Source organism: Lithobates pipiens, unplaced genomic scaffold (assembly GCF_037356315.1).
Source record: "Lithobates pipiens isolate NorthernLeopardFrog02 unplaced genomic scaffold, aLitPip1_a1.2 Scaffold_8, whole genome shotgun sequence".
NCBI lineage: Eukaryota > Metazoa > Chordata > Amphibia > Anura > Ranidae > Lithobates > Lithobates pipiens.
Window position 1 is genome coordinate 634,446,985 of NW_027507903.1, and position 23,946 is coordinate 634,470,930.

The following is a 23,946-nucleotide window of genomic DNA, read 5'->3' on the forward strand; positions in this document are numbered from 1 at the left end:
ACAAAAAAACAAAAATAAAACTAGTGGACAGTTAAAAAAAAAAAATGTTTTTAAAAAAATTAAAAATGCATTTCTTGTAACGGCCGATCTTTAAATAATCATGGCAGATGGGGCACCGGGGATTCACAATAGTGCAATATTCCTCTACCTGCCCCCGCAGGGCAGAGTAAAGGTCTTTTACAGGGATCTCAGAAATGTGCGTTAAACCTCCCTCTGGAAAGTACAAAAAAAAAAAAAAAAAACACAACTCCAAAAAAACTCCACAACCGTGTAAAAAAAAAAATTATTATAAAAAACAAAAAGCGCTGAATGAAAACCCCCAAAACACAGGACGTAAAATATTTTTTTCATTAACGGTTAAAAAAAAAAAAAAATAAAAATTATATATATGCAAATACATATACATGAAAGTGCATGAAATAAAACCAGTCAATTCATTTCTTCAGCTGCCTGTGATGCTCATTTAATCCCCCCCTCCCCTCACCCTCCACAAATGTACAGAAAATATATATTTATATACACACAGCTATAATATTATATATATATATATATATATATATATATATATATATATATATATATATATATATATATATATATATATAACGCGTTTATATATACACACACTTGGACACGCTCACTGGTGTCCGCACAGTTACACATACACCCTCATGCAAATTATAATGCGCGCCCCATACAAGAATCCCTCCCCCCCCCCCCCCCCATTTATTAAATTTTTTCCCCCTGTGCACGCATGTATAGGTTGTATAGGCATACTCACACGTATGTGCACATATAAGTAATATTCACGGCATGTATATTCGTGTCAGGGTTATGTCCCGGGTTCTTGTATACTGGAAAGAACGTGCATAAATATATAAACATATATGTACAGATAAGCCTATGTACATATGATGGCCTGTGCATTTAGGCGTCTGCTGTTGTGCGGCACAAGGCTACACCAAGAGTAGTTTGGGAGTGGGGGCCGTTAAGGAGTGAGGCCACGCAGACTCCTGGACTGTTCAAGACCAGGAGTGGTGGTGACCTTGGCACCCGCTAACAAGATTATTTACATCTGTACATGCAGTCACATAAACTTACAGCCATTCACATGCAACATATACACGATAAGTCACGCTCGTTCACACACACTCTCACTCTCACTCTCTCTCTCTCTCATGCACTAGGCTGGGGAGTGGCGCCCTCTGGTGGGCAGACTCCCTCCATCCGGCAATGTGCGGGTTTCCGGCAGCGGGCTCCGGAGATGGGGGCGGGGAGCCTAAGGTTATTTGGCCAGCCCCCGCTTCTGTAAACACTCCAGATCTTGAGTCTGCTTTAATTCCTTCATCCTGAAAGAAAAAAATAAGAAAGAAGAGGTTCAGAAGGGAGGAAAAGATACCTTGTACATTGGGGGGGGGGGGGGGGCTTAGTCCTTGGAGGACAATGCTACCCTCCTAAGGCAAGTTTCTCTGATGGGAACCTCATATCTACTCTCCCTGCACAGAGTGTAAAATTTATATTTTTGGGTTATGCTGCCACCCACAAAAAAGCACAGGCATACCCCTCTCAGCACAGACACAGTTTTGTAGCAAGCAATGGGGAAGCAAAGAGAAGTGCGGGGGGGGGGGGTTCCCTGTGTCCTGTGATGTAAAGCCAGGTCCAAAAAAACTTAACTGACCCTCAAGAAGCTTCCAGGTAGCCCTAGGGAGAACCCTAGCTATGACATCAAAGCCAGTGACCAGGATGAAATATTGGTCCCTGCGACAGCAGGTCTGGTTAATCTGAAAAGCTAATTACTCTGTTGGCATGCAGCAGAGAAGGAAACTTGGTCTCTCTGCGGAAACAGTGATCTCTTTGCAGAGGTCCAACACTCTCCCTGCAGCTAACAAAACTTATGCTGCCGATTGGAGAGTTCCAACACGCTAGACCTGCTTTTTCTGTGAACCAGAAGGAAGCTTTGGGTCTCCGCTCAGGCTTTCAAAGCAATGTTCAGTTGATCCCATTTGTGAGTGCACACTCAACGGGAGTCCGTCCTGATCCCATGATGTAAGAGTATAGGAAATATCTGAGATCCCACACACACCAAAGCCTTGTGTCGTAAGCTCCATCCAAGCCACGCCCCCAACACGTTTCACCCCAGGGCTTAATAATGAATTAAAACCACGGGGCAGGGTGAAATGTGTTGGTTGGCAAGGCTTGGAGCGAGCTTATGCCACGTGGCTTTGCATGATTTGTGGAGTCTAAAATATTTCCTATGCTCTTATATCATGGGGTCAGGACTGACTCCCATCCAGTGCGCACCCACAAACGGGATCAACTGTTTATTATTCTTATGACATATGGCTTTGCATGGTGTGCGGTGTCATATTTCCTATGCTCTGATTTGAATTTGCTGCAGTTAGGCAATGCTTACACGCCCATGACTGGACAGTGAAAGGAGATGCAGCAGACTGATGAGCTCTGCGTCATTCTACTCTCTTCTGCACTAAGAGTGTTCCTTGTTAGCACGTGAGTACTACAGCACATCTGACTGGCTTCTTGTGCTGCTTCACCCTCTCCTACTCTGAGGTCTGCAGTGCAGTGGCTGCAAGAGGCTGATACCAAGTGTTACTCAGATTGCATTTAAATAAATTGCATTTTATGCTTTAAATCTGCAATAAAGGTACAGTAAAACCTTGGTTTGAGAGCATTTTGCAAGACAAGCAACATTTTTAAAAATAAATTTGACTTGATATACGAGTAGCGTCACGTCACAACTGAGTATAAAAGAGAAGAGAGGCGCCTCTAAGTGTAGCAATATGGTTAGATTTAAGGAAGGTACAACATTTAGAAACGCACATGGTTGAAGATTAAAACAGGCACATCTAAGTATGCAGGCATCCGGGGTAAAGTTGTCCACATAGACCATCCGCCGCACCGTCATCGTCCCTTCTACGAGCGGTTCAAGCTTCGCTTTCAAATCGCTCTACTACAGGGTAGTCTTCCCATTCATGATTGCAGACTGACAGCAGTGAGAGCCGGCGGTGCAGAGGATGGTCTATGACCTCAGGGGTGTCCAAACTTTTTTTTTTTTTAAAGAGGGCCAGATTTGATGAAGTGAACCTGACTCGAGGGCCGACCATTTTGCCTGACATTCTTTGAACCATTAAAATTCAGTCTAAGTGTGTTAGTTCGAGCACTAATACACTGCCCAACTAGAATTTTCTTGCCCTTGTGGCTGTGTGTGAGTAAAGAGATGAGCTTGGGCGTATTATTTGGATATATCGTATTTATTGCCATATAACACGCGCCTTCACTTTAAGAGGGACGTTTCAGCAAATAAAATAAAATTTAAATAAAGAACTGTGAAGCAAAATAAGGGTCAGTGCCCATTGGCAGACCCGCCACTGCCAGGAATGCAGCACCCGCCACTGCCAGGAATGCACACACGAGCGCCAAAAGTTTACCTACAGGAGAATCTCCTGTTTACACAGCAGCCTCTTTAATAGAAAGTCCCGCCTCCTTTGATGGACAGAACAGTCGTCCAATGGCAGTGCCGGAGACGGGACTTCCTATTACACAGGTCGCCCGTAAAACAGGAAAATCTCCTGTGTGTGTGCGGCGCTCATCCCGCCTCCTCCCTGTCCCCTCCAAGGCATATAAATTTTTTGTGGCCCCGGCGCTGGGAGATCGTCGGGGGCCACAAAAGATATATATGTCCAAATAACCAGGCGGGCCATTCAAAATTGGAACGCGGGCCGTGATTGGCCCACGAGCCAGAGACTTTGGACATGCCTGGTCTATTTGGACAGCTTTACCCCGGATGCCTGCATACTTAGATGTGCTTCTTTTAATCATCAACCATGTGAGTTTCTAAATGTTGTACCTTCATTAAACGTAACCTTATTGCTACACTTAGAGTCTCTTCTCTCCTCTTTTATACTCTGGAGCTCCTGCTGGATTTTGCTTCTAACCCTCTTGTGGAGGCTGTCATTTGTGGATGGACATTTTATGGTTACACAACCTCACAAAGACCCATGAAAGACCCATGAAAGACCCATGAAAGACCCATGAAAGACCCATGAAAGACCCATGAAAGACCCATGAATAAATAATTGTGGAACAAATCACTTGAGTTTACATTATTTCTTATGGGGAAATTCCCTTTGATATACGAGTGCTTTCGATTACAAGCACGTTTCCGGGAACGAATTATGCTTGCAATCCAAGGTTTTACTGTACTTTTATATCTGACTGGAGTTTAGCAACTCCCCATGAAGCTGAATATTTACATTGCAGGACCTGAGGGACGGATTTGAAATCTCTAGAATTGCTGGCAGCCACACAAAAACAATGAGCAACTGATAGGATGACATAAAATGGTTAAACCACTCAGCAGGATTAACAACCTGCCTAGGCCAAGGCTTACTGCAGCTAAGTCTTCTGGGCTTATCTCAATAGAGTTGATTGATTAATTGATGGCATAATTTGGTTCTATTTAATTTTTTTTTATAGTCTTAAAGGGGTTGTAAAGGTAAATGTTTTTTCACCTTAATGCATTCTACGCATTAAGGTGAAAAAACAACTGACAGTGCTGGCGCCCCGAGCCCCCCCGTTTTACTTACCTCACCCCTCGAAAGTCCCGCACTCGCCCCCGATGTCCTCTTCACCACTCAGCCTGGCCGCTGATTGGCTAGAGTAGATGGATTGAAGGCAGCGCAGCCATTGGCTCGTGCTGCTGTCAATCACATCCAATGACACGGCGCACCGGAGGGCAGGGCCGTGTGATACAGTGAGCGGCTATAGCCGCTGGCTGTATCACAGGAGCGCGCCCGCAGGTGCTTCTCACCATGTGAGGGAGCTCGCATGAACGTGAGAAGTACCTGCGGGAAGAAGCAGAGACAGCCGCCGAGGGACCCCAGAAGAGCAGGTTCGGGGCCACTCTGTGCAAAACGAGCTGCACAGTGGAAGTATAACATGTTTGTTATTTTAAGAAAAAAAAAAATACCTTTACAATCCCTTTAAGAGTAATTCCAGGCAACAAGTGAAAGCGCTTGTTCAGCGACTACCGCTGTTTTATAAAGACTTTCTTTCTTGGACTGAAAGTTCTGCCAACAGTTCACACTGCTTGCGACCTTTTCCCCAATTTGAAGCATAAGTTCACTTTTGTAAAAAAATAAAAAATAAAAATAAAAAAAGTCAACTTTTTTTCAGTTTTTATATTATTTTATTAGGTGTCTGCAGAGCATTACACCCATGATCAGTGCCCTCGCAGTCTGAGAACTACAAGCTGTCTGCCGTCTGACTTTTAGTTCATTTATTCACAGAACTCTGTACTGATCGATTTCAGTACAACCAGCCATCCCATAAGATGGAATCCAATCTTAACTGGAACCCACCAAAACATGCTGAGATTTCGATCAAAGGGAGGACACGTGCCTGCACAGCCGTGCAAAAAAAGGTGCAAAGGGAGGGCACGTGACTGCACAGCCATGCTGTGCTAAAAGAGTTGCAAAGGGAGGACATGTGACTGCACAGCCATGCAAAAAAAGGTGCAAAGAGAGGGCACGTGACTGCACAGCCATGCAAAAAAGGGTGCAAAGAGAGGGTACGTGACGGCACAGCTGTGCTAAAAAAAAGTTGCAAAGGGAGGACATGTGACTGCGCAGCCGTGCAAAAAAGGTGCAAAGAGAGAGCACGTGACTGCGCAGCCCTGCAAAAAAAGTTGCAAAGGGAGGGCACTGACTGGGCAGCAATGCAAAAAAGGTGCAAAGAGAGGGCACGTGACTCTGCAGCCGTGCAAAAAAAAAGGTGCAAAGGGAGGGCATGTGACTGCACAGCCGTGCAAAAAATGGTGCAAAGGGAGGGCACGTGACTGCACAGCCATGCAAAAAAAGATGCAGAGGGAAGACACGTGACTGCACAGCCATGCAAAAAAAGATGCAGAGGGAGGGCACGTGATGTGCAGCCGTGCAAAAAAGGCACAAAAGAAATACACATAACTGCACAGCATTGCTGTGCAAAAAGGTATGCAGCATTAAAAAAAATAATAAGCACATACTGCATTCAATATAGACCTAAAACAGAGGATAAAAGTATTTAATAGCTGTCACTTTACAACCACTTTAAGAAAAGTATTTTATATCAATTTTTCACATTCTTCACTATATAGCAACCTTTCATTTCCAGCTTTGAAAACTGGTAAAACATTTTGCTGAGAAAATAAGGCCAAAGGATGCCAGTTATTACACAGATCCTTATAAACGGATCATCTGTCATCTGCGATAATCATCTGTAATCATTCCTCAAATGTCATGTACATTCCTCCTCCCTCTTCTTATAGAAGCAGTGATCGCTGTGTCATGTTACCTGTGGCTGCAACGTCGCAGAAATCGCATGATCTTCCGCGCAGCCTGGTCCTGCTTCTTTGTCAGGAATGACCCCCTGTGAAAAGACAAAAAAAAATGTTTCAGCGTTGGCACACAGCAAGACCATCAGAAGAAAAAGATGTCAGTTGTGCTTTGTCAGCGCTCACTTGAGGCGATGTTGCAAGGCCGGTCCCCCGCGGGCTCCCTCTCTGTAGCTCCTGTAACACTGCTGGATCAACACAGCTGCTCTGCGACTCTGCTGGAAACGCTTCTGCTCATAATAACTGCGGAACTTGGACTGAATCAAGATGGCCGCTTGCGTCATTTTCTTGTATAGTGCGTACTGGGCAAGGGGAAAAAAAGTGAGATGGTAAAAAAAAAAAGCGAGCACAAGATTCACATTAAGCCTCAACAGATCTCTACAACCCGCTAATCAGAGTAAATATCACACAAGGAGTCTCCAAAATAAAAACTGCTTCCATCACGTACAAAACCATGCAAATATGAATAGCGGTTCTCATCATCTAGACTGTTTAATGACAGTGGCTGTAGGTAAATATGTAAATCTGAACAGCGAACGTCTCGGATTTTCTCACTTCTGGTAAAATAAATGCACGGTCTGATAAAATAGTACATGTCACATGTTTGCTGCGCTGTTGTACGTTGGCAGCTCAATTAAATGAACAGGCTTGTCTCCAAATAATGTGTGCTAATGCACGTTTGCTAGCACCATACAAAGCCCTGTGGACACCTTAATAGGCCCTAAAAGAGGACAGGAAGCCTGAAGATTTGTCTAGTAGGATGCCAGCAGTGAGTACCATCAAGAGTGGGGGAGGGGTGCTGTGTCGGGGTTCAGTGTGTAGAGTGAAGTCCTAGGTTATCAAGTAAAAGTACAGGCACCTTGGGTAAAATCTAGGGCTATAGGAAAACTGGAGCACCCCGAATTACAGACAATCAGGACATGAAGCCTGGTCATTAGTAAGGGGATTTCTTACTCCAGAGTTTATAAATCCATCTTAAACAGCAGTTACAGCCCCCGATTACCATGGGGGGTATTTTACACCCCTTGACTCACATTGTGTTTCTACGATATATTAAAGCAGGGCTCTGCAATTTTTTTTCCCCACTTAAGGGCCAGATTCAATGTATGTGAATGCATGGAGGGCCGCATTCACCTGCTAATAAATGAAGATAATAATAAACCTAATATAGTAATAACAACAGTACCTCAATGTAAGGTTCTTCACTAATTCAAAGCCAGTTCACCCTGAGGAAGTTTATGGCTGGGGATTCTGACTTTACTGCCCCCTCCCCCATCCTGGCACCCAAGAGTGGCTGACGTCAGCCCTGCCAGCCAGCATGGTCTGGAGATGGGGTTCCTGTCCCCGAGTAGGGGTCCCTGACCCCAGGGGTGATGGGTCCCTAATAGGGCCTCCCCAAAGCAGTGTCCTCTGTCCCTGCACATACGCCCCCGACTGTAGTGTCCTCTGCCCCCCCACCCCACTAAAGCGTCCTCTTCCCCCCCACTATAGCGTCCTCTGCCCCCCCACCCCACTATAGCGTCCTCTGCGCCCAGCCCCCAATAGTGTCCCCTGTCCCTGCGCCCCCCCATCGTGCGTCCCCTGTCCCTGCACCCCCCCCATTGTGCGTCCCCTGTCCCTGCGCCCCCCCCATCATGCGTACCCTGTCCCTGCGCGCCCCCCCCCCCCATATCGTGCGTCCCGTCCCTGCGCCCCCCCCATATCGTGCGTCCCCAGTCCCTGCGCCCCCCCCCATATCGTGCGTCCCCAGTCCCTGCGCCCCCCCCCATATCGTGCGTCCCCTGTCCCCCCCATCGTGCGTCCCCTGTCCCCCCAATCGTGCGTCCCCTGTCCCCCCAATCGTGCGTCCCCTGTCCCCCCAATCGTGCGTCCCCTGTCCCCCCAATCGTGCGTCCCCTGTCCCCCCAATCGTGCGTCCCCTGTCCCTGCGCCCCCCCCCCATCGTGCGTCCTGTCCCTGCGCCCCCCCATCGTGCGTCCCCTGTCCCTGCGCCCCCCCCCATCGTGCGTCCCCTTGTCCCTGCGCCCCCCCCATCGTGCGTCCCCTTGTCCCTGCGCCCCCTCATCGTGCGTCCCCTTGTCCCTGCGCCCCCTCATCGTGCGTCCCCTGTCCCTGCGCCCCCTCATCGTGCGTCCCCTGTCCCTGCGCCCCCATCGTGCGTCCCCTGTCCCTGCGCCCCCATCGTGCGTCCCCTGTCCCTGCGCCCCCATCGTGCGTTCCCTGCCCCTGCGCCCCCATCGTGCGTCCCCTGTCTCTGCGTCCCCTGCCCCTGCGCCCCCATCGTGCGTCCCTTGCGCCCCCATCGTGCGTCCCCTGTCCCCCCATCGTGCGTCCCCTGTCGCCCCCATCGTGCGTCCCCTGTCGCCCCCATAGCGTGTCCTCTGCCCCCCCCCCCCCCACCATAGTGTCCTCTGCCATCTGACACTCCATAGTGTCCCCAGCCCCAAATGGTGTCCTCTGCCCCCAGACCCCAAATTGTGTCCTCTGCCCCCAGACCCGCCACTGTAGTGTTCCCTGCTCCCATAGTGTCCTCTGCCCCCCACCCCCATAGTGTCCTCGTGTCATTTGCCCCCAAATTGTGTAGTGCGTCCTCTGCCATCTGCCCCCATAGTGCGTCCTCTGCCATCTGCCCCCATAGTGCGTCCTCTGCCATCTGCCCCCATAGTGCGTCCTCTGCCATCTGCCCCCATAGTGCGTCCTCTGCCATCTGCCCCCATAGTGCGTCCTCTGCCCCCCCCCCACCATAGTGTCCTTTGCCATCTGACACTCCATAGTGTCCCCAGCCCCAAATGGTGTCCTCTGCCCCCAGACCCCAAATGGTGTCCTCTGCCCCCAGACCCCCCCACTGTAGTGTCCTCTGCTCCCATAGTGTCCTTTGCCCTCCACCCCCAATAGTGCCCCCTGCCACCAAATAGTGTCCTCTGCCCCCCCACAGTGCCCCTTGCACCCAACTCCACGGACTTAAAAACACACACTGTGTAGGTAGAACTCTCCTAGCTTACACAGGTGTAGAGCACACCGGCCAGTGGCTGGTATCACAGGGCTGGATGGGGGCGAGAACTGCTAAAGTGAACTTTTTACATCAACGGGCTATTGACTGGTTGCTAGGATCAGCCAGCAACCAAACCTACTGCTGCTTAATGTAAAATGTTATCAGCGGTTCCCGCCCCCATCCAGCCCTGTGATACCAGCCACTTGCCGCAGTCCAATGAAGAGGGCAGCGACAAACGTGTCTGCGGGTTGGGTGCCCGTGAACTAATCACGGGCAGTGAGGGGCCGCACAATTAACGGTTGCAGGCCGGGTGTGGCCCGCAGGTTGCCGACCCCTGTATTAAAAGGCTAAGGTCACCTTTTATTTAAAAAAATAAAAAAATAAAAAAATAAACACGACTACAAAAAACAAATGCACATCTTTTTGCAGGGGGGGAAATTAGATTTTTTTTTTTTTTTTTACACTGAAGCCTGTAAAGCCTTGCACCAGCGATCGGTGCAATGCCAGGATCCTGCAAATTCTCCGATACAGACAGCCAGTTACTGAATTGCAGGAAGAATCAATGAACAATGAGAGCGCTCACCAACATCCTCACAGTTCATTGAGAACTGCAAGCCATCAGCCTGGGTGGCTGAGCGTAGTTGTTCATTCATTCACAGAAACTGTAAATGAACGGGGGCTGTGTGGGTGGAGCCACGCTGTTTTTTTTAGATTGTGACAGCTGGTGTTGGGAGAGGATCCTCTGCCCGCTGTCACAGGTGGGAGGGGGAGAAGTGGTAGGAGCTGGAACATGTTACATGTTCCACCCTAAATGCAGACATGTTCCAGAGGTGAACGTATCCTTTAATGAGGAACTGCAGTCTTCTCATATCATTTGTAATAAAAACATCTTTGCCATTCTTAAGCTTCCCTCCAACCACTTTGCATATTTTATATATACTGTGATGCTGTACTTGCCAAATACGCTGCAGAAATCCCCCTCCACCGAAGTCTGACTGCAACCATTTTAACTGTGGGCAGCTGCAGGGCTGTCTTTAACACAGGGCAAAAGGGGCAGCTGCCAAGGGCCAAGTCATTGTTATGGAGCCCAAAGCAGCTGCCCCTTAAGCCTGCACTGCCCACAAATTCGGTAGCGCCCAATAAAATTCTTGCCCAGGGTCCAATCGATATTAAAGATGGCCCCTGCTCATTTCCTGGATTAACACAGGAGGCACACCTCGAGCTCTGCAGCTTTCATTGGCCTTCTTATGACTCACCCACCTCCCTTTCTGGCACACACTCAGGGGAGTGAGAAAGAGCTGTGTATGATGTCATAAGCCTAGGCTAATGACCAGACAAGAAACAGGAAGTGGGCTGTAGGAGGGATTTACTGGCAGAAAAAAAAAAAAAAAAAAAAGTTTTACTATCCAACATTAAAACAACAAGGGCAGAAGATTTAATAGATGGAAAGATGAAAAAAATATGACTAAAGGTCAAAAAACAATCCTAATACTTTGCCTTATATTTTAATGATACAGTTCAAATGTAAAAATATCAAAAGTAACAAACAAAGGTTCATTCAGATAATTGGGAGGACCCCTATGCTGAATGGAAGGTGGGGTGAGGACATGTGAGAGACAGTTTACCTTCAGAGCAATCCAGGTTAGCTTGTAAAAGGAGAAAAGTACGATTAGATGATAGGCAATGAGCAAAACTCAAGATGGAGAAACACAAGGGGGGTCCACTATGACCACTCAGAGAGGCAAATCGAAAGCTTCAATTCTATATTATAAAGCAAATAGCGCAGCACTAAATAAAGAAAGAAGACATGTGATGAACATGAACAGAATTATTCCCAAAACCCAACCCAAGTTCATAGAAGAAGTGCAATTCCATAGAAATCTCACATAAGTAGCTTAGACCCCTTTCACACTGAGGGCGTTTTGCAGGCGCTATAGCCTTAGAAATAGCGCCTACAATCCGCCCTAAAAAAGCTGCACCATTGTGTGTAGTGTGAAAGCCCCGAGGGCTTTCACACTACAGCGGTGCGCTGGCAGGACGTCAGGGAAAAGTCCTGCCAGCAGCTTCTTTGGAGCGGTGAAGGAGCGGTGTGTTTACCTCTCCTCCACCGCTGCTCCCCATTGAAATCAATGGGGCAGCGCTGTAATACCGCCGGCAAAACGCCGCTATTGCGGTGTATTGCCGGCGGGTTTAACCCTTTCTTGGCCGCTAGCGGGGGGTAAAAGCGCCCCGCTAGCAGCTGAAATGCGCCGCAAATCTGGCGGTAAAACGCTGCTACAAATAGCAGCGTTTTACCGCCAACGCAATGGGCGGTGTGGTGTGAAAGGGGTCTTAGAGAGGTTGTAAACCTTGGGGGGGAAAAAAAAAAAACAAAAAAAAAAAAAAAACACAAAAACAAAACCTGCAAGACAAAGGCATAATAAGCTAGCATGCATCGCATACCAACTCATTATGAAATACCGTATTTATCGGTGTATAAACACGAACATTCATTTTAAGAGGGAAGTTTCAGGAAAAAAATTTTTTTTTAAATTTTAAATAAGGAACTTTGAAGCAAAATAAGGGTCAGTGGCCACCTGCAGCCTCACCATTGCCATCACTGCAGCCTGATCAATGCCCATCTGCAGCCTCACCATTGCCATCACTGCAGCCTGATCAATGCCCATCTGCAGCTTCACCATTGCCATCAATGCAGCCTGATCAGTGCCCATCTGCAGCCTCACCGTTGACATCACTGCAGCCTGATCAGTGCCCATCTGCAGCCTCACCGTTGACATCACTGCAGCCTGATCAGTGCCCATCTGCAGCCTCACCGTTGCCATCACTGCAGCCTGATCAGTGCCCATCTGCAGCCTCACCGTTGCCATCACTGCAGCCTGATCAGTGCCCATCTGCAGCCTCACCGTTGCCATCACTGCAGCCTGATTGATGCCCATCTGCAGCCTAGAGGGGACAGAGGGGGGCGGAACGAGCACCGACAGATTACATACAGTGAGAATCTCCTATGATAGACAGAACAGTGGTCCAATGGTGGCCCAGGAGATGGGACTTCCCATTACAGAAGCCGCCAAGTTAACAGGAAATTCTCTGTGTAATCTGACGACGCTCGTACCACCCCCCCCCCCCCTGTGCCCACTGAGGCAGCTAAAACTGAAGTATTTGCGTATAACACGCACAAGCTATTTGCACATGATTTTCAGGGTGAAAAAGCGTGTGTTGCAGAGGATCGGCGTCGGCCCGCAGAGTACAGCGTGGACATCTTCTACTGGAGTTGCTTCCAGGTTCGCGGCTCCGGAGCTGTGATTGGCCAGACCCGCAATGACAACACTCCCGCACATGAGAGCTGCCGGTCGCGGCACAACTCCCGAAGAAACAGCACCAGCTGCCGCTGGTTTATTTAGTGCGCATGCACCGACGTCGGCAGCAGCGCATATATGGAATATCTCCTAAACTGTGCAAGTTTAGGAGATATTTCCAGTACCTACAGGTAAGCCTCGTTATAGACTTACTTGTAGGTAAAAGTGGTGTAACCGGGTTGACCATCACTTTAAAAATAAACAATCGTATTGGTACAAGTGATCGTTCTTTCAGAAAGCAAGATGGCCGACCATCAATTGTGCATGCAATGGGCGGAGTCACGCACACACGCTACCACACATGCGCGATTGATGCTCACCCATCTTGCTCCTTGGAAGAATGATCATTTGTACCGATACACTTGTTTTTAAGCTACTTATGCGAGTGTTACTTTTTTTTTTTTTTCTTTCTTTCTACCAATAAATTGTTTATACAATATCATGCCATGATGATTACCCTTCTGTTTCATGTCTGGTGAATTGTGATCATCCCGATGGGTGAGTTACATTCAGAGGGCTTTGCTTCCTGGCATTCATGTAACCATCTCCATGGCGCAATTTATCCAGTGACAGGGGTGGATGATATCTAGGAGATCCGGATTGGTTATTGTAAACAAAGCGCATTGGACCCACTCTTATTCAGGGGTCACAAGTCCTCTGGTAAGCGCGGTTGTCATTTCTGGCTGGTGACACTCACCCTATCTTACCTTTGAGGCCTCAGAACACATAGTCAGTGTTTGGACATCTATCAGTCGGATCTATGTGCAAAATGCACCCCCCAACAGGACCATTTTTTTTTTTTTAAACAACTTTTATTAGCAGCCCCGATGAAGTCCTTAGTCCCACGAAACGCGTTGGTTTAATTTTATTGCTGAAAACTTCAAATAAAACATCTTTAATACCTGCATTTACTGGATACCCGGCGCAACTTTACTTTCACTTCTTTCCAAGCAAACGCGGAGTCAACCACAAGGCCGTAACTCCAAGGCAGCAGCCCATCCCCTTTTTTTTCCCTCCAACTGGGCACAAACCTCTGGAAACCAACTCTTCCTCATCTGCCCACACACTACATAACCTACAGCAGTGACGGATCGAGTCAGTCCAGTGCGATCCACACCTCCTCTCCTATGCTACCATCTTACCTTTGTCACTGTCACGGCTTGGGGGACCTTTTCATCCTGATTGATTGTATGGGATTGCACAGATTGATCAATGACATTTCTATGGATTTGCACTTCTATGAACTTGATTGGGTTTTGGGAATAATTTTGTGCACGTTCATCGCATGTCTTTTCTTTATTTAGCACTGCACTATTTGCTTTATATTACATGTGTCAAGTGTCTAGACATTGTGCACAGCTGCTGTTTTATTTGGTTGTTTTTCTGTTTGTGCCGATATGCATTTTTGTTTTATAGGTTTATTTCAGATATTATAGACGTATCTACTTCATGGTAAAACCTTGTCTACTCTGCATCTCAAATCAGTATTCTGTGGGCAACCAATGAGAACGAAGGTTTACTTCTTACATCACAGTAAAGTTACAAATACCATAACAGATTGGCGCTTCAAGCCTGCAGTACCCACCTATCAGGTTTACACTCTGTATTCAGGTGCAAACAGAAATAGAGCACATCTCGTTCCAAAATATAATATAGCATTCAGGTACCGCCGCACACTGTTCTCAACTCTAATGTAAAGTAAATGAATGAAAGGCTCCAGCTCATTGGTCCCTCTGACATGTTTCACCCACATTGGGCCAACCTCTATGATTAAGCCCAGTGTGGGTGAAACATGTCAGAGGGGTGTGACCAAAGGGCAGGGATCTGAGCTGAAGCCAATGTATCATTTACCTTACATTGAGTACAGTGTGCGGCGGTACCTGCATGCTACAGTAATATTTAAGTTACTTCCAGACATTGTGGTCAGCACTACATTCTCCAACACCAAAATCAGATCTATAGACATTCCCTCTTTTAAAGTCACATCTACAGTCTACAGTCTCCTTCTAACATCATGATCAAATCTTAAAGTGATACTAAAGTCTTTTTTTTTTTGTTTAAAAATGACAAACATGTTATACTTACCTGCTCTGTGTAATGGTTTTGCACAGAGTGGCCCTAATCATCCTCTTTATCGGGTCCCCTGCCGCTGCTCCTGCGCGCCCCCCCCCCCCCCCAATGCCCCCACAGCAAGCAGTTTGCTATGGCTGAGACACTGCTCTGTGTCAATTCAGACACGGAACCACGGCCCATCCCCTCCCTTCTCATTGGCTCCGATTGACAGCATCAGGCACCCGCTGTGTGTCTCAGCCAATCAGAAGGGAGAGTCCCGGACAGCCGAGTCTTGTGCAACATCGCTGGATCGAGATGGGCTCAGATGAGCATTAGTGGGGCTGCTGCACACTGAAGTATTTTTTTATCTTAATGCATAGAATGCATTATACGTTTGTTACCCAAAAAAATAAATAAAAAAAATAAAAAAGGATGATGATCCCGTTACCTTAAAGCATGTTATTGCAGGCACAGTGCTTGTGCTGTGTCATTTGGCCCCTTGTCCAACCTAAAAAACCTGGCCGATCCTGCCTGGCTATGCCCTCCCCCCTGTAAACTGACCACAGTTTATTATGGCTGCTGAGCCTTAACACCGTGGTCAGTTAATGTGTCTCCATCATGCGTAGCTCTCCTCTCCCCCCGTCAGCTCCATCCACTCCCCACCCATCCCCTCCTGCTGCCATCATAACTACAGTATAACCATACAATCCCCTCTGTAAATAACTTTATGTGTCCCAGCGTCTGTGTTTGGCATATTATATATATATTCTCTACCTTATATGAGAGTGTCTATTTCCCCTCCACAGCTGACATCAGCGGGGGTTCTCGGCCCCTCCCGCTGGAGCTGTCAGCCTGGGAGAGGAGAGAGAGCCGAGGAATCATGTGAGCATCAGGAGACGCTCTGATATAAAAAAGGTAGAAATCAGATTTTTTTTATTTTTAATTTTTTTTAACATTCAATTTTTTATTTAGTTATCAGAACATAAAACAACAAAGATATTAAGAAAAGTATAACACACCATTACAGTTACATAGTATAGCGAATGCATTTTTGATAAATACATTAAGTCAGTATAATAATCGTGAATAATCCTTCAAATTCATATCTTTAAATTCAGTTTCTAGTTAGTATTCAGTTTCTAGCTAGTGGCATCTTTTTTTTTTTTTCCATAACAGACACTGGGACACAATGTTATTTTACAGAGTTTGGTTATATTGTAGTGGCTTAACAACCACTTTAAGATAAAAAAAACCCCTCCTGCCTTTAAAACCACTTTCAGCTGGGTATACATTTTTCATTCAACTAGCTGGTTGAACGAGATGAACATTAATTCCCGCATCAACACAACAATGTGTAATACAGGGGGATCTCTCCTGCTGTGCTATTATATTCTAACAAGGGGGACCCCTCCTCAAACCCATCTGAATACACATTCTGAAGGAGTAAGGGGGGGATATAATTGTAGCCCTTGGTTATAAGCACTGATCAAATGATGTTTTTTCAGCAAGACCATTCAATAGAAGCCAGTTGTTTGAACAGGCTCTGTTGAACAGACAGCAGTACACACGTACCAAAAGTCAGCCGGTTCCTGCTGAACCGGACGAATTTCGGTACAGGTGTACCAGGCTTTAGTCTCTTCTAGCCAACAGGGTCAAATCTACAGATGCTACTTTATCCAAAAGAAATACATATAGCCTGAAGTTGTGGTTAAGAGTGCCATTATAGCCCTCTTCATATACTGCCTATAGTTAAAAATGGTCCTGAATTCAAAAAGTGAAGATTTGCTATGTTATTGTGTACATCTAGGAAAGGGATCTGCAATTAGCGGACCTCTAGCTGTTGCAAAACTACAACTACCATCATGCCTCTGCCTCTGGGTGTCATGTTTGTGGCTGTCAGAGTCTTGCTATGCCTCATGGTAATTGTAGTTCTGTAACAGCTGGAGGTCCACTAATTGCATATCCCTGATCTAGGAGATGCCATTTGTGACTAAGTAGTAGCTGCAACAATTTGTATTATATTTCTGATTTCTCCTGAGACATTCCTGTGCCACCTTATTCATTCTTGTTCGGTATAGAGTCTTACCTATGGCGTAAGATCATCTTCTACTGCCTATCACCACAGTGAGATTTGATGAGGTCACTACTGTGCTGATCACTGTTCTCCTTGCTGAAGAGGAAGCTGTATCTGTGGACATGCAGCGAAAGGACTTCCCTGCTTCTGCTTCATTTCCGAGATTTATGCTTTCAAAACTTTCCCATTGCGACTTATTACTTCATCAGTTATCATATTACCAGCTATCAGAGGGGCAAGCTCTGACCTGTGGAAGCAAACCCTGCCTCTACCACCTCTACAAAGAGCAGAAACAAGGCATGGCAAGTCATTAATGGTTACAAAAATAAATAAAATCAAGTCAGCTGCAGCTACACTATGGGCCATACTAACGACTTGTTTCTTTACCTCTGCTTGTCTTTCTTGGGCACAGCTTCCACAGTACAGGATCTCTTTAAAAGAGAAATTGGGGATGTCAGTCAACAGTGGGCTGACCAGAGCGACCCACAGGAGAAGTCAAGTGTCAAGTGGAGTCAAAAAAGCATTGGCCCTACTTCTCTTTTTCCCACCGCCTTTAGGCCCGAGTACTGAGCAATCAAAGATTGCTGATCACTCAGTTCTCAGTCTTCAGTCTTCAGTGAGCAGGTAGTGGTGACTGTCAGTCACCGGCTCTCTGCTCCTCCAGCGCTCACTGTAGCACCGGGCTGTGCAGGAGGTGGGAGCGGTATGCTTAGAGGTTGAGCCAGTCAGGCATCTGGGTGGATCCCAACATTAACCACTTAAGGACCAGCCGCCGCAGTTATACTGCGGCAGGTTGGCTCCCCTGAGTGAAGCACTGTAACTATACGTTGACTGCTTTAAAAGCTCTGGGCGGCACAACGCCGGAGTCAATGCGCAATGCCGGCAGGTGCGACGGCGGCTGGCCACCCGCAATCACTCCCTTACAGAGACAGAACGGAGCTCTGTCAATGTAAATAAACAGATTTCTGTTCCGTCAGGGGAGGAGAGGCAGATCTGTTGTTCCGATTAGAAACAGCAGTCGGTCTCCTCCTCCAGGCAGTCCCATCCCCCCCACACTTAGAAACACTCCCTAGTTAACACATTTAACCCCTTGATCACCCCCTAGTGTGAACCCCTTCCCTGCCAGTGAAATTTATACAGTAATCAGTGGCTATTTTTAGCACTGATCACTGTATAAATGTCAATGGTCCCTCAAAAGTGTCCAATCTGTTCGCCGCAATGTCTCAGTAACAATAAAAATCGCTGATCAGCACCATTACTAGCAAAAAAGTAATTAAAATGCCATAAATATATCCCCAATTTTGATAACTTTTGCGTAAATCAGTATACACCTATAGCGATTTTTTTTAATTTTAAATATGCAGAAGAATACATATTGGCCTAAACTGATGAAAAAATGTGTTTTTTGAAAAAAAAAAATGGGATATGTATTATATCAAAAAAGTAAAAAAATAATGTTTTTTTTTTTCAAAATTGTCACTCTTTGTTTACAGCGCAAACAATAAAAACCGCAGAGGTGATCAAATACCACCAAAAGAAAACTATTTGTGGGGAAAAAAAAAGATGTCAATTTTGTTTGGGTACAGTATGGCACGACTGTGCAATTGTCAGTTAAAACGACGTAGTGGCGTATCGCAAAAAATGGCCTGGTCGTTAAAGTGGTTGTAAACCCTTACAAACCACTTTGACCTACAGGTAAGCCTAGATTAAGGCTTACCTGTAGGTCCAAGAAATATCTCCTAAACCTATACGGTTTAGGAGATATTTGCCCGAAGACAGGCACCGCTGTCTACGGCGCGCAGGCGCATTGAGCGTGGCATTTCCAACAATGGAGCTGCCGCGCGTGTCGGCTCCCGTGCGCATGCGCGGGAGTGACGTCATCGCGGCTCTGCCGAATGACAGCGGCGGAGCTGCGAGACCCCACCGAAAAGATGGATGCGGCGGACTACAGGGGACAGCGGTGACTTCGCTGGCTCCTGTGTCAGGTAAGTGACACATAATGGGCTACTATGCGATGCATAGTAGTCCATTATGCTTTACCTTTGCAGGGAATGAAAGAGGAAGTAAACCCATCAGGGTTTACTTCCTCTTCAGGGGGCAAGTCTTCTGGTCCTTAAAGCGGTTGTAAACCCGCTGAAGTTTTTTGTTTTACTCACCTGCAAAGGAAAAGGCATAATGAGCTAGTATGCACCGCATACTAACTCATTATGAAATACTTACCTTGGAACGAGGCCCCGACATCTGGCCCGATCCACGCCGAGGGTGCCGACTTGTTCCCTCTGAGTGTTTTTTTCCAGGTATCACGGCTCCGGTGCTGTGAGTGGCCGGAGCTGCGATATCGTCACTCCCACACATGAGATTTCTTCCCGGCAGGGTCCGGCGTCTGCCGGACTTTCAGCCGAGAATCCCCTGTGCGCATGCGCCGCTGCAGTCAGCGGCGCATTGCGAGGGGAATATCTCCTAAACCGTACAGGTTTAGGAGATATTTTTTACCTACAGGTAAGCCTTATAGGCTTTCCTGTAGGTAAAAGTCCCAAAATTGACTATACAACCACTTTAAGTGGTTAAAGTCAAGATCCCTTCAGAGTCTGGATTGAGTGACGTAGGTGACCGTAGGCTCACCAGAGTGGAGTCAAAAGAGCTTCGGCCCTACTTCCCCTTTAATGATGGAGCTTCAGTTTCTACTCCCTACACAATTGTTATATACAGAGGTGGACAAAAATAAGGCCCTTATTATGATACAGAACTCCCTCAGACACAACATGACGATTCCCAAAGAAAAAACAAAATATCACGTCAAATCCTGGTACAACTCCTTAGTTCTGTCCCAGTGAGGACATAGTAGTTCTCAGTAGAAAGTAGGTTATTCATCAAGCGCTTTCATTGAGATAGAGGGTCAGAGATCTGCCCACCCGCTTCCCAAGAGGCCACACAACAAGCTTCTTGCCTAAAAAGTTAAGACAACAACAATACAATTTTAGGTTGTTACCTGCTTGTACTTCCGATAGCAGCGCTGAATAACGGCAGCCGCTAGGTCCTGCTGTTCCTTTAACCGTCGTCCCTGCTTAGAAAAGAAATTGTTGGAATAAATCATCAGCTTAAATGCATTACAGATCATTTCGGTCCTCCCTCCAATACTCAGATACCCTTAATCCTATTGTTACCATACAAAACTTAGTCTATTGACTGTGGAGGTTCCCCGGCCGCAAGTTCTATCTTTGCCCTTTCCCCATCTGAAAATGTCCCAGCTGGACTCTCTGGGTTACTTATCGTACTATATGGAAAATCCCTGGAGAACAATTTTTTTTTTATTTTTATTTTTATTTTTTTAAGGCAGTTGGCTGCAACGCAAAGAAACCATGCAAAAAAACTGTAGTATTTAGGGAAGAGGTGCCTTATAAAAAGACAACATTATCCATGTGTCCACGTTGTAATGGAAATTTTTAAGTTCTGTATATAACTGTAATCTATTTTGTATGTATTGCACACTGCCCTCAATGCGCACACGTCACTAATAAATGTTTTCATTACATTTTTGCATTCTTCGAGTCCTTATTAGAATTGGCCTGCCTTGTTACCATAAACGTACAATTGTAATATTAATGTGATACCTACATAATCATGTGTATAAAAACCTTCAGTTGCGTCATAATAAAGCAGAACAGTGATTTGGAAAGATGCCAAGTGTATCTTTTGTGTCTGTTCCCTATTGCAGTAGTTATTATTAATTTGGAACCACTAATCAATATGAGGATAGGAGTTGCCTATCTATAAAATTTCCATGTCGACGTGAATATTTATCAGAATAATGAAGGTAATTGCAGTTTGTCTTTGCAAACAAGTGCAAGGTAAAGTGTCTCTAAAGTCAATTTGCTTTTAAAACTGGATTGTACAGCCCCCTTTTTACGAGGAATGGATTTTTTTTCTATATAAACTTGATTTTATTGTAAACCTATATGCTACGAGGAGGGCTCCGGCCGAAACGCGTTAGTACTATAGATGTAGCACAGCTGTTAGTGCCAAATAAAGATTTGTAAGACGACTCAATCGCGTGGTCGACATTTCTTGCTATTTTGATGTTCATGGGACACAACAAGCCTGAGCAGCCATATTCAGCTCATTACTTTACAATTGTGCGGTAGAGCTTGGGGCGAGTCTTTGTCTACATTATCTAAAGTCAAGACTTTATTTTTTGTTTTTAGAGAGGTTATAGAAGGGGTTAGAAACACTGTCGCGTTTTTACTGCTCATTTACCCTTTAGTTGACCTGGTGACCCATTGACATTGGGACCAGTGTTAAAGCGGTGTTCCTCCCAAAAAATAATTAAAAAAGTAAAAAATTAAAAAGCCAGCAGCTACACATACTGCAGCTGCTGGCTTTTAACAATAGGATACTTACCTGTCCTGGAGTCCAGAGATGTCAGCACGTCAGCTGTTTCCATCAGCTGTTGGGTGCTGCTGCTGCCGCCATTGCGAGTAAGGGTACCCGGCAGTGTAGCCTTACGGAACCCTTCTGCGCATGCATGAGGCCCCGTGCCTCTCTATAGGCCTGGCGACAGGAAGGAGGAGGAGGAGGGAGTCACGGGCCGGGATCCCCAGAGGTGGGAACAGGATACCTGTCAAAGGCAGGCATCCTGTCCCCCCCCCTCCCCCCCGAAAGGTGCCAATTTTGGGTGGAACTCCCCTTTAATTTCTTAGACTAAAACATTTTCGTTGACTAAAATGCAACTAAAACAATCGTGAGATGATTAAAAACACAAACTAAAATGGCATTTTAGTCAAAAGAGAGTATGACTAAAATGAAAATTTGATGTCAAAATGAAGACTGGTCTGTAGTGCATGTTTAAACCTAAATATCATAAATAACAGATGCGAATTTTCACTCCAGCAATAATATATAATGCGTTTAGAAATTGTAGAGAAATGTTTAAATAATGCATTACAATTGAACTACACCCATTCGATTTTAGACCACTAAAATATATGTTGGGTGGGGCTATGTTATGGAAATGTTTTATGTGTTTTTTGTTGTATAATGAAAAAAATTCAATAACTATTTGATTAAAAATAGAAATTATATATATATATATATATATACACACACACATACATATATACATACACACACACACACACACAGTAGATTTAGTAGACTAAATAGGACTAAAACTAAAAACAACTGCAGAAGACTAAAACTAAAATGCCATTTTAGTCAAAATACTAAGATTAAAACTGAATCGAAATTTGCTGCCAAAATGAACACCGATTGGGACAGGAAGTCAGGGTAATCTAAATTCCTAGGCCTTGTCCACGTGTCATCCCCATGCAGGCAGTTGACTGATGTCAATAGAGAGGCAGTGGTGGCATGGACACAGACGCTGCTCCCGATCTGACATCCGTGTAGGTGCACAGCCCCATATACACATGTTCTGCATTTGGGGCCAAGCACCATATATACATATATCAGATTTGAAGTAACATATGTGTCTGTGCAGCAGTCTCTCGCTGAATGCCACCAATGGGACTGCCTGCATGGGTACTTACAGCCCCCTCCGGGCATAGGCTTTGTGGGGCCGAGGCCTAAGAGATTCTTAGGAAGAAAAAGTCAAACTGCCTCACACCAGTTCAGCTCCTGTAAAATCAGTAGCTACGGCGTCAGCGTGACTCCACCCAGGTCATGCAGCTCATGTTTCATCCGGCCCACAGGGCTTAGTCATGGAGACGAAACGCATCAGGCATGGCCTGGATGGAGCTGGGCTGAAGCTGTATTTACTAATTTTACACTCAGAACTGGTGTGCGGCAGCTTGACTTTCTCTTCATAAGAGGGTGTACACAGAGCCGGGGCCAGCTCTTCCTTCCACCTGCACCTGACGTCGGCAGCTTCAGATGTTTATCTAAGCATGGTCACAGTGAAACCCAACAGATGTTCAATAAACAAGGAGGTAAGGAGAAATCTTCTAATGTGATTTCCCCTCACTTTGGAGAGATATTTTTTTTCTTCATGTTGTGTCTCCGGAAATGGAAGTGAAGAAAATTCCACACTAAGAGACAGAGATGGCAAAAGAAGAATAAAAAAATGACGTTGGTTTTAACCATTCACTACTCTATCCAAAAAGATGAATGTAAATAATCAGCAGACATGTGCCAATAGATTAGTCGATCCTGTTGTGGTCTCACCTTGTACTTGCGAAAGGCGGTCTGAATAACCCGAGCCGCCTCGTAGAGCTCCCGCTGTTCATGGTCCGAGAGGGTCAGCAGAGCAAACTCACTCTCCATGCGTCCACTGCTTGAGGCACTGAGGAACTCGGACCACCTGGCTGCACCGGGAGGGTCAAACCGTTCAAATGAGATCTCTCCCAACGGGGGAGGAGTTGTAGGGGATGGTGGGGCCTCGGACCTGACAATATAGAAGGATGGCAAAACTTTGAGGTCTAGAAGACCATTTCATGCAAGAAAAGGAGCTACAAGTGAACTTCCATTACCTGGTCACTTTGACACGCAAGCCTTCCATGGACCTTCTGTTCACCCGTTTGCTTCGCTGCCCAAAGGCTCCAACGTCGCCATGTGACCCCAGGCTGCTACCGTCCTCTCCTGGACTCATCTGAGCAAAGCGAGCCAAGGCACGTGCTGCCCGCATGCCCTCTCTGCATGGAGATACCACAGGTTAGAGTCATCACAGCTGCCTTGCTCGAGTACTGCTTTGTGATACAAGCTTACAGAACAGAGTAAGAGCAAGCCCATCATTGGATTTAGAAGCAGGAGAGAGTACAACACTGGTGACAAAATTGCAGCCCTCGTGAAGACTAAGTATTCTTATATAGCCACTTGCCGACCGCCCTATAGCAGATTTACTGCTATAGAGGGGCCGTTATGTGCAGAATTATTATATTATATATATATATATATATATATATATATATATATATATATATATATATATATATATACACACATATACACACACATACATATATACATACACACACACACATATACATATATACATACACACACATATATACATATACACACATACACACACACGATTCTGCACTTCCTGGTAGGGGGTGTACATGCACACATT

General features: G+C 45.9%; 1 protein-coding gene across 6 annotated transcripts in view; it reads right to left on the reverse strand.

Annotated features, from left to right (window-relative positions):
• Positions 1-718: 718 nt before the first annotated feature.
• The window catches only part of CAMTA2 (calmodulin binding transcription activator 2), a 142,918-nt gene continuing 119,690 nt past the window's right edge, over positions 719-23,946 (reverse strand). For 3 of the 6 annotated variants that reach the window (XM_077470856.1, XM_077470859.1, XM_077470854.1), the window contains exons 18-24: positions 23,345-23,506; positions 23,040-23,259; positions 19,852-19,926; positions 11,006-11,026; positions 6,515-6,690; positions 6,349-6,423; positions 719-1,349 (exon numbers count right to left, since the gene is read on the reverse strand). In XM_077470856.1, the coding sequence (XP_077326982.1) occupies positions 1,286-1,349; positions 6,349-6,423; positions 6,515-6,690; positions 11,006-11,026; positions 19,852-19,926; positions 23,040-23,259; positions 23,345-23,506 (793 nt within the window). In that variant the 3' untranslated portion in view covers positions 719-1,285. The remainder of the gene's footprint in view (positions 1,350-6,348; positions 6,424-6,514; positions 6,691-11,005; positions 11,027-19,851; positions 19,927-23,039; positions 23,260-23,344; positions 23,507-23,946) is intronic. The other 3 variants (XM_077470855.1, XM_077470858.1, XM_077470857.1) reach the window with 3 other exon arrangements.